Raw genomic sequence first — 11,462 nt, 5'->3', positions numbered from 1 at the left:
TGGCATAATGGACTCGAAAAGGGAATTGTTAACTTACTACCTAAGATTGATAGTGTAACTAATTTAGAATTAAGTTTCAATATTGATGGGTTACCAATATACAACAGTACAAAAATGGAATTTTGGCCCATTTTGTGTTTAATAAACAATATGCGAAACTTGCATCCATTCGTAGTGGGCATTTATTGTGGTACCACCAAACCACCCAGTGTTCAGGGTTTTTTAACACCATTTGTAGAAGAAATAAAACCTCTTTTAAAGAATGGGATTTTCATTAATGGAATAAAATGCAGTTTAAAGGTGAGATGCTTCATTTGCGACACTCCAGCTCGTTCATTTGCAAAAGGTAAGGATACTAAGGTATAGGAAATAGCAGAATTTAAATTTTAATTGCAGGTGTTGTGAATTTCAATGCATATAACAGATGCACAAGATGTACGGTCATTGGAGAATACAATCATGAATCTCATCGTATGAGTTTTCCGCGCATTGATTTGAACGTAATTTGGCTCAAACACTTAAATTATGATTAAAAACACTACTATTAATAAACAAAAACAACGCTTCGCTTAACACTCGCGAGTTCAGAACTATTCGTCATGTTACAGGTTAGCGCAGATGGATATTTCGATGCACGCAATTTGGTATGTTTCTATAGACGGTAAAGGCAGGAGTTCGAATCCGACCACCTCCAGAGAATCGCTACTAAAAAAAGTATGTGTAGGTGAAAACGATGGCGGTTGCCAACGGTATGAAACGCGCTAATAAAAAAAATGTGTATGGTAGGAACAAATAGGATCCGCAGAAACACCAATAATGAATTAATTTTATTTTTTTTCCTTTTTGATAAAAACAGATTTTGGCTGCAGTTTGGTCACAGTGTTGGCTGCTTAGACCATATAGTACATGGACTGCTAATTGTAACTAAAATATGGTCAAGGACATCGCCTGGGTATGTGAGTTTGAGGGTAAACGAGTCTGTCCGAAGTTGTGCGATTAGACACGATTTGAGACTGTCAACCTATAAATTAACAAACGTCAATTAATTATTCGCCTAGATATGCCAAAAAAGCAAACCTATCCCTATTTGTGGACGTATTTAAGATAATCAAGAGTATTTAAAGCTTCCCGTACTACGCGGTTCCCATAAAAGCTACTCTTTACGCGATCAGAGTGGTGTTTACACGACTTTAGTTTACCCTGAGATTCACATACCCACATAGATATATAAATATATCTATGCATACCCACGACTACAGTGCCCTCTATCCGTGACCACCCATTTTGTATTGAAAGCATAGGGATAATAGCAGTCCATGTACTATATGGTCTAAGGTTGGCTGTCGTGACGTTATGACAGCGCATAATTTTAACTGACGTTAACGTTAACGATGCGCTTTTGCTGCTTGACATTCTAACCACCACTGCCAATCCAAATGGCTGAGGTGACGTCTTAGCAGCTTGATTATGACTCGCCATTTTGGCAGTAGGTACGTCTTCACATCGCTGCTACATTTCTTTCGCAGAAACTGCGCCAAACTATTTGGCTGCGAGTATAGCTGCAAATACGTACTGATGGCCATTATACAGCACGTTGTGTTACTTGGGCAATCAATTGGCGGTGTCTAGGGGAAAGCGGAAAAGCAAGGAGAACAGAATATAATGAAGATTAGCGGAACGGTGGCAAAAGTTACGGTAATGAAAAAGGGAAACTCAAAACGATAGTGAAAAGGAAAGGACAACGGCTTGACTTACGGTCGCTCAAAAGGGAAAACGGTAAAACAAAAGGGTTTCGGTGGATTCGGAATGATACGGTTTCGCAAATTAGAAAAATCAAAAGGCGTACTTACAACTCGAAAGTATGAAGCAGAAAGATCCCTCCCAAATTGAGCGTTTTCCTTTTAAAGGAAACCCATTTTGGTAGAAGTGGAACATGGAATTCCCAAAGCCTCGCTGCATTCGCACCGAGCGGTATAGAAAATAATTCGGTTTTTAATTAATTGCTGCTCCTGTGGTTATCTTAAAAATCTGGGACAACTTGCAAACAACTAGAAAAATTACAGCGCCTCTGTGGACACCTCTCTCGACGGTTTCTGACAAGGTTTACTACTGCCCATTAACATGGCATTAATTAACAGCGCTTACCTAATTAAGCGTAATCAAACCTAAGTACCTACTCATCAATCCAATCTGCAACTAGCTCCCTTGGACTTTTTCTTCTCAAACGGCGCTATCGCTTTAACACTTTTATCGCAACATGCAGGCATACGGACGGGACTGCAAAACTTGTAAACAACTAGATTTGAACTCGTTCTATCCTTGATTTTACTTATTATGGGAATCTAAAACATCTTATAAATAATTAACGGCGCTGAAACCAAAGAATATTAATTGTCCCTCATCTACGCCAGGACAACATCCTTCGGTGGTTACAAAAATAATTCCAAAATTCCAACAGGAGCGGTCGTAGGCGGACTAATTAATTACGGTATCTCCATGGCATTGCGGAAAATGCTCCATATCACGGTATTCTTGCGTAACGAAGCCCAAACCAATCGTTACTATACAGGGTGGTCCTTGTAAACGGCAAACTAAATGCAGAAATTCCGGGTGCTTCGTTACAGGGGTGATTGCCACTTAAAATGAATAACACCTCCAAAAATATGATTCTAAACCAAGATCCAGCCCGAGTCACCAGCCTGGCGACACCTAGGTGTCAGCTCTTCTACTGTGTTTGCTGGTGTGTGAGTGGCGGACGGAGTGATTTTGAACAATCCAAATAGTTGCATGTGTTGTGTGCTACTATATTATATGGTAATATGAAAAGAACAATACCTTTTTTATTATTGCTATAAGGGTTCCTCTTTTGCCGTTGTCAGTTTAATTCTCAAATTTGACATATCCTAATCTTAACTTTTTGGGAATTGGTAAGAGATCTCAAGTCCACAACTTTAGGCTCAATAAAAAATCTCAAAACGACGATCAGGCCCCGGGTTACATTAATTGGTTCAGCGTCCCCGTAACTATAATGTTTATAATAGTTAAATTGTATACACAGATTTAAACACTCTGTGCTTATAGTGACCGAGCTTCATAGGGTTATTTATCTGTATCGATTTTGGAACAAAATGCACCTATAATCACAGAGAAGAGGAATGTCCCACTGGCAGAAATCAACAATAATTTTTTACTATAAAATGATAAGTACATTTATTTTAAGAAAAATTATCCACAAGCCCAGATCTAAATTGCAAATAATGACAAAAATATAATTTAGCAGATTTTGCGCCCCCCTCCCCCCTAAAGTAGCGCCCTGGGCTATAGCCCAGATATAACCCGGGGCCTGACGTGACGACGATTCCTTTTCGGTATTGTGTAAGTTATTGGTATAATGGTCACAATTTTGTTTGTATTATTGTACTTTATAAAAAGAAAAATGGTATTGGAGTAAGTACGTATAGAGAAATATCAATGAATACCCATTTCAGTTCTTTGAATTACGATACAATTTATTTGCCGTGCCCATGTTGGAGAAGAAACACAAAAGAACAGAAGTATACTTTTAGTTCGCTCGTTTTTAAGCTTGGCTTAAATTCTCTGGAGAGGTGAATAAAATTATTGACGCATTGAGTAATATCTATCTTAGGTACAACAAATACGAGCAAGTGGACAAACTTTCAGATGAAGAGGACCAACAACTCATTCTTCTGCTATTTAAACAGGACACAGGCTACTGGATTTACAAAAATCTTTACAGATAAAAATTCAAAAAGAAGGAAAAATTAGACAAAAAGAAAAAAAGGTATCTGGTTCAGAAGGATCTTCAAACTATAGTATGTACGTGAGTCAGGTGCCAAAGCCTCTTTAGATAAGTGTCCATTTTGTTTGATTTTATTAGAAGAACCTACAACAAAAATTTGCAACAAATTGCTCCACAAATAAAGAACTTGTCTATTGCGCATGCGTGGAGGGAAATTATAACTGGCTACTTGTGGATGATAATTGCAACACATGCGGGGTTGCAAAAAATTTCCGTAGTTAGATGAGTAAACGGTAAATCGGACATTTTATTTCTTATAACACGCGCTAATTTTCTCTAGAATTTGTGCGCTTACACTTTTGATAAGAGATGAGATTATTAACTGCAGTCCGTGTCGAGATAAAGACGGTTGAACTCGTGCCAATCGATCTTTTAACGACAAGGAAATTTTGCAAATTATGGAAAAGTGTGCACATCAATCAGTAAATAATCGCCTCAACGTGTTACCGTAGTAGCACTGTATTTGATATAAGGGTATGTATGGTAATAGCGAGTGCGAGCGTTGCACCACGCCATCGCAACTCGTTTATAAATGCATAAGATCCGCCCTCGGCTTCGGAGGCGCGAAGAAGTATTCATAACCATTGCAATCCCTAAGACAGTTTCATTACACATGCCTGCTCCCCAAGAATAAGTCAATATTTTATTTATTTAGCACTTTCTTATAAATAATAACCGAAGAAGGTATTTAGTAAAAAAGAGGAAATTAACTCTAATCATTTCGAAACTTATAACAGCAAGATGATACAAAGTTTTGAACTTCATTAGATATTTACAATCGTAGGAAATATCTATTTCGATATTACAAAACAGTACATTATGAAGGCGCTCTATAAATAGTACCGCGACCTTAATAAACAACAATTAATATCAGAACATTAATAGAGTTTTGAGGCACCTGAAGTTACTTCTCGTATTCTACATTAAACAAAGTAGCTATCTAATAAAATCATGTTAACATGAGAACATCTAACATTTCCACGGAACAGGTACTATTTATAGTACGCCGAAAACTAATTCTGATATTATGGACGTGAAACTCTATCTAATTAACGAACATACAAAGAAAATAGCAAAGTTGTATATATTATGTGCTGATGAAATTTATTCATTTTAGGTACTTGGTCAATTTAATGGCACTGATCTTTGAACCTTCCTAATTAAGAAACTACGTACATATCTGTTTTAACGTTTTAATACAACTTTACTTACAGAAAATCAATGTTGTGTACAGCGATTACTGCCAGACATTACAGAAAAAAAGTTAGCGAATTGGTCAGCATTGTTACCTGTAGTGGTACATGCGTTAAGTATATCGTTATTATTGTTTTAAAATTTGTATTCAATATCTATGGTACACAATTTTTATTATCTACTCCTGTAACTTTAAGTTAGATAAAATACTAATGAACACATTATCAAAGATCCTTCTTATGCAATTAACTAATATACAGGATGCGTACGCAGCATTTTCTAGATTCAGGAGCGGAATGAAACAAGCAAAAATAAGACCTGGATTTAGGAGAAATCAAAATGTTCAGCTAAATGAAACCGAAAGTTCTCATGTGTTAAGTTAGAATAGTTGCACTTGATTAAACACAAAACTATTAGCTATGACTCAATAATTGATTGTCCTCCATATATTAATTGTGTAATTTGAGTATTAGTAGCTAATAAAAATTGTGAGTTGTCTAACAATGGATTTTGATAAAATATTGATGTAGGGTAAGCTTTTACTCTTTTTCATGCAGGTAAATTTATACATTTTTTTTACATAAAACATACCTAGCGGAGCGGTGCAAACTTGTAATAGTTTATAATTTATCTAAGTTCAGTCATTGCATGACAATAAATTTGAATATGCAACAGTATCACGTAGGTAGTTTAAAACTACAAAAATTAATAGTTATAAATAGTATGTAAGCTGAAGCAATCCTCATATTAATAGTATAAGAATATTTATAATAACAACGCATTGCCCTAGATCTTTTAAACGAAATTAATTCGAAATCAGGATCCTACACTTAAGTTCAGCTTACAACCATTTGTGATTAAATCAAACACTGTATTTGCGAAGTGTAATTTCAGTTCTTTTAGAAGGCTATCATACAATATACAAAATACGTAAATTTATACAGCTTTCAACAATATCATTCCTTACAAATGAGTTAAAAATTCTATAAGTACTACGTTAAAGCTTGGATAACTATACAAACTTAGTTTATTTAGTGATTAAAAATTGAGCATAAATACTCAAATGTGGCACCAAACTGGTCAAAATTTAAGAAGTTCATAAGTGTTTATATTTTCCTCACAAATACGGAACACCTCATTGCAGGAAATCATCAAAGGCGCAGGTATAATTGCTTAAGCATAAGTAAGTTACATTTGTACTCACTTCCATATTGGTAAATATAAAACTATTCAAAATACCTTTGACGATCACGATAATCATGATGGTCCTCAAAGTCCATATCTGAAAACCTGTCAAGTAATTCTTGGCGGTAATTTCTGCCTTCGTTACGATACGTTTGACTCTCTAACCTATGTTCTCTAAAATACCGACGTTCGTCTCTTCTTCGATCATCCAATCGTCTTTCGTCCAGCTGCTCGTCTAACCGGCTTCTGCTCTCCGCCATTCTAGGCTCCCGCTCTCGCCGACGATCGTCCAAGAACCTATCATCTCTAAAATTTTCAGGTATCTGAGGTTTATAGCAAACGTCTTCTCTAGGACTGAGGTCATCATGAATCTCTTCTTCAATGGGCTGTTCCGTAGAAAGCCTCCACTAGATAACATTAACGGCTCTTCTTGATGATGTTCTATGAGGAGGAAAATCGTCTTCTCTAACACCTCGATGATCACGAGGAGGTAAATTTCTATCTAAATTATGCTCACGATAATCTTGACCCCCTGCTAAATGAGAAGGCACCGATGAAGTATGACTCTGCGGGTCTCTTTCTAAATAATCTTCATATTCACGATCACGCTCTAAACGTGAACGACCACGACTGTGTGCAGTATGAAACACTGATCCACCTGTCATGTATAATAAGAATTATTGATACGATCGTACTTGGAACAGAATTAGGGCTGTGATAATCCCGTCGTTTCGAACGTAGGTAGGTACCATCAAATGCACTAAATTTGCAGTACTTCGAACACCAAGACTCGGTCCAACTCTCTAAGAAACTCATGATAGGTGCTAAAGTGCGAATGCGTTCATTTGAACGATTTATTTTAATAGTAAAAGCGAAAAGATCACAATTATTGGAAATAGTGCAAACTAGTGCATATGTTATGAACGGTCGACTTTACACAACTAATGAATGATAATCAAAAATTCTCGTTATACACAGCCCTAACTATGTATGAAAAAGGAACTATTCACACAAATTCGCCAAAACTGTTAGATGAAGAGAGAAATGAATTACTTACTAAAACACAGAGAAAGAAATCAGCGTCAAGCAAATAAGTCAGTAGAGCCAGCGCGCCAAATTCTACCAGGAGTTGGAGATACCCCATCTTAAATTTTTATGCAATACGTGTGCATTAGCATGAAAGCGCAACGATCGTGCGTAGCGAAGCCATTAAAAATGAAAAAGAAAAAATTCGTATTAAATTCGTGCAAACTAAACCTGCTTATATCATATAATATATAATGGTCGTACACTAATATGCAGGCGGAATTGGTGTCATTGAGCCAGTAAAATCTGAAAAATTATTGTGAACGATTATAATGAAAACGATTATTATTGCTAATAAATTTTATTTATTTGGTAATATTAAATTGGACCCAGAATTTACATACTTTATGACCATCTCTTAAAAAGTCAAGATGCTACTACAGAGATTGAAGGGCGAATTTGCAAGTACCTATCAAAATTTAGCTTAAAAAGTACTTTGGCTTCAAAATGCAAAGAAATAATCCATAAACGTTAGAATGACAATAAACGTTGCATATTTCATAACGGTCATGCAGTGCTTATAAGAAAGATAGCGACTCTAAGGAATCTACTGAATCCCAGCTTTGCAGGCCTATATATCTAACACCTGCGTAAGTACCTCTAGAGTCATGTGAATATCCGTAAACATCATGATGGGCTGCAACAAGTTAGTGGTGGTTAGTAGCAATTTAACCGACGCGACGAGCATTAGTTGGTTAGCTAGTCCTAAGACATACAGATATACATACCAGGTAACGTAGCGTGTATGGGTTCTCCGCTTGGTGAAGCCTGGGGCGAACTCCCAATTTGTCTCGTAACATTTGGAACTACCTCGGGATGCGTTGCTCTCCAGTAAGCCTGATCGATAGCAGACCGCGAATAAAAGATATATTGCTAACGTTAAAACGCACCTCTAAATATTCAGCTATGTGTTCGCAAGCATCCTCCAATTGGTTCTCGTCCAAAATTACGTCGAACATTTCCGGCGGACACTGTGCCAATTTATCGGCGGCGACCATTTGAACATTAATATGCCGAACTTGACTTTTTCCTCTCGACTTTATTAATCTTTGCAAGACCTATAAATCGTGTGCTGATACTTGTACACAAAGAAAAAGTGAGAAACCTACTTTCGGACTAGTTATTTTAAGATAAACTACAATTGGCGCTAGAGACGTTTTGGCAAGTTGCGAAGGATGGTTGATTGTGTCACAATCTAAGACTACGAGCTGTAAGGTTCTGGCGAGTTCGAATATTCTCTCGATTTCCGCTTGAACCTCTGCCAAACATGTAGAGCGAGTATTGGATCTTTCCATTATTGCTCTTTTTGATGGATTGTTTAAAAGTGAACGTTTTGCTAATGATATATCAGCCATAACTCTCGTTATAATTATTCTAAAAAAATGTGTAAATGTAACTCTAGATATAGAGTATTATGCGGTTTCAATTATAGAGTTAACTGTACTTGTAAATCTGTATCTAAAACGTATTACTTTTCCTGAAAAGCAATTCACTACGAAAATGGTGCTATTTTTTCTGCTGAAAGGTATCCAAAAACGTTGATCCAATCTTATCAATTTCTGCTTCTATCATCGAATGTAGTTTGATGCATTCTTTATCAATAAATAAATGGCGAGTTTATTGTACAATCGAAAAGGTTCCTCCAATTCCAGTTGAAACAAATCCTATACTGCAGTTCTAGCTCATTTAGTATAAGGCTTGAAGTATTCACAGCCTATATCCTAGCAAAATAGCAAGTTGGAGTCGTTGGAGAGTTAATTTTGCGCTCGAACGTACGCGTGCCTTGCTCAGGTCAAGTTGGAACTAAAAATTCTGCAACATAGTACAGTCCTTCCTGGGAAATAAACTTAACAGACACAGGATCGATGCACATGCACTGTTTACAGTTGTTTGTTTATCAAAAGAAGTGGATTCATTTTGCAATCAAAAATGTGCCTTTTTCCATTCTAGTTCGAACAAAACGTTTTGCCCTGGGAGGAAATTTAACAGAATTGACGATACAGACACAGACAGTAAATAAGGGTTCATGTTCAATTCCCGACCAAAGATAGCTAGACACACAAATGAAGCAAAGTTAGAAAGATGTCTAATAAGTGTAGAAAGCGTGTTGAACTCATGAACAAACAATAACACTCCCCGCTCCCGTGTGGAACAAGATATTAGCAATCGCATACGATTTCCAATAGAGGAATTTTTCCACGAAATCTTATCCGTAAATTGAAGTTCAAAATATCAATAGTAAAAATAAGGAGAAACGGATGCCTCTGGTCCAGGCCCTCCCCTTTCCTTTTGTGAGAACCTGTTCCGACACTCTGTTATCTAAAATATTTCATATTTTCGTTACTGTAGCGTAGCTCTAGCGAATACAGCTACGACAAACGGGATTCTGTAGCATCTCGCAGAAAACAGTACCTAAGGACCTTCGTAATTTGCCTCAACTGTCATACTGTCAATGGCGTACGGTCGAACGGCCAAAGTGCTTACATGCAAAGAAAGGAAACCAAATGACAATTTCAGAAAAAAATCGCATACCTATACCGAAACGGAAATAGAGAGACCGGTTCCGAAAAAAACACAAACGGTAGCGCTATACGACGGGAGACGACAATGATCCGATAAAAACCAGCCAGCAAGGGGGAGTTCAGGCGCACTTTTCCCTAGCATCTAAACCACACCCGACCACGCAGTTCCGACGCGCTCTGGTCAAAGCGGGTCGACCAACCGGTAGAGTCCGCCGGAAGCCTACAGCTTGATAGTCTGACACCCTTCAGAGCTTGGTAGTCTGAGGCCCATCATAGATGGGTAGTCTGAAACATCTCTGCTGAATTTTGTGGCTAGCGATAGACCCCACCTAAGTCATACGCATACGAATGCCTACTCCCAATATCGCCACAGAATGGGCGAAAGCATCTACTCGACATACTGCGCGACTTCTCACAACGATTTCCACTATCGAAGGTGAGCCCACTGCCGCCATGCATCCATAAAAAAACCCACTAAATAAATATTAAATATTGCCAAGGAGGTTGCAACTTAAGACTAACTACTTATCTAGAAGGGTAACTAGTTCTGGATAGACGCTAGCACATTATTAAAAGCCCTAGAAGATTAGAAAAAGGATTTAAGCGATCCTATGCTTTTCATCTCCTCAAGTTTTTTCCAGACAATCCATTCTACAGTTTTCAAGGGCCTTTTCAACCCTAGACGAACCTACAGTGACTTTATAGAGACAGTGGCGACAACAGGGTATCTCGTTTTTGATTGGTCGTTGGTTCCGGTCGCCATATTGGAGCTAAATTCCAAACTGGCCAATAGAAAACCTTCAAAACGACGCGGTACACTCCGTGCTATAATTATTAATTATACTGTTTTAACAGTGTCACCTGTAATTGTCACGGCTTCATGTTACTAGTTTACACTTTGCTTCTTGTATTTGCTTTATTTTACGTTTTCCGTCTCCAGTTTTATATAAACTCGATTTTTAAAGACGCATATAGTTTGGATTTATTACGATATTATAAGGTATGTAATTCGCTTAGTGTTTTTAGATGTAAAACTGTGCCTAACCTTACGAGTGGTAATTGATGTAAAATTTTTTTCAGAAGCCCTAAATACCTAATGAGTTTAGATAGAAAACTGGTTAGAGAAGCAGCTTATCCGAAATTTAGCAGCAAATTCAACTGTGATCGTAAATACGCTTGAATTGGTTTCATGTTTGCTGGAGCACATGGAATATTGATCTCTTGTACTCCGTGGACTAGATCAACGTGTTTTGTCTTCCATTTAAGAGACTAAAGAAATACTTTTAAGTCTGGAAGGAGCAACACGCGACAGGGGACAGAAGACACTGAAATGTCAAACACAATTTAATGATTATTTATATGTACATTTTGGATATTGCACCATATGTCATACTTATTATACCGTTTTCCATATACCCATACCATTTTGAATTTGGGAGGCATTTGTTTTCCCATAGGTTGTTCTTCAAAGCTTTAAACGATCATTTCTGCGCCGTTCGTTTTGAACAAGAATCTTTACTTAAATGAAACTGACATTTATTATTCTACGCTCACAATTTGACATGACAAGGTATATTGATCTTACAATCAATTTTTTAGCTCCAATATGGCGGATTATGATAAGTTGTCGCCACTGTCCTTATAAAGTCACTGTA

General features: G+C 37.2%; 1 protein-coding gene across 4 annotated transcripts; it reads right to left on the bottom strand.

Moving 5' to 3' along the window:
• Nucleotides 1-4,999: 4,999 nt before the first annotated feature.
• On the bottom strand, nucleotides 5,000-10,038 carry LOC116171798 (voltage-dependent L-type calcium channel subunit beta-4-like). 4 transcript variants are annotated; one of them, XR_004145526.1, is made up of 6 exons: nucleotides 8,395-10,037; nucleotides 8,176-8,343; nucleotides 8,014-8,122; nucleotides 7,884-7,922; nucleotides 6,365-6,857; nucleotides 5,000-6,304 (listed from the first exon to the last, which is right to left on the bottom strand). XR_004145526.1 is itself a non-coding variant. In XM_031488795.1 (5 exons), the coding sequence occupies exons 1-5, from the start codon at nucleotides 8,638-8,640 to the stop codon at nucleotides 6,607-6,609; spliced, it is 813 nt and encodes a 270-aa protein (XP_031344655.1). In that variant the 5' UTR covers nucleotides 8,641-10,037; the 3' UTR covers nucleotides 5,000-6,606. The 4 variants fall into 4 exon arrangements, 2 of the variants coding, with proteins under 2 accessions (XP_031344655.1, XP_031344656.1); XR_004145527.1 differs by having other exon boundaries at nucleotides 5,000-6,296; XM_031488795.1 differs by having other exon boundaries at nucleotides 5,000-6,857.
• Nucleotides 10,039-11,462: the final 1,424 nt, after the last annotated feature.

Source organism: Photinus pyralis, unplaced genomic scaffold, assembly GCF_008802855.1.
Source record: "Photinus pyralis isolate 1611_PpyrPB1 unplaced genomic scaffold, Ppyr1.3 Ppyr1.4_LG5, whole genome shotgun sequence".
NCBI classification, from domain to species: Eukaryota; Metazoa; Arthropoda; class Insecta; order Coleoptera; family Lampyridae; genus Photinus; species Photinus pyralis.
Note: the sequence above shows the minus strand (reverse complement) of the source record. Positions and strands in the feature narration are given on the sequence as shown.

Excerpts from the sequence above, each read along its gene's own strand:
- LOC116171798 (XM_031488795.1), bottom strand. The coding sequence starts at position 8,640 with ATGGCTGATATATCATTAGCAAAACGTTCACTTTTAAACAATCCATCA. Across the intron at positions 8,123-8,175 it reads ACATAGCTGAATATTTAGAG|GCTTACTGGAGAGCAACGCA; the intron begins GTGCGTTTTAAC and ends GCTATCGATCAG. Across the intron at positions 6,858-7,883 it reads ATATTCACATGACTCTAGAG|GTGGATCAGTGTTTCATACT; the intron begins GTACTTACGCAG and ends TATACATGACAG.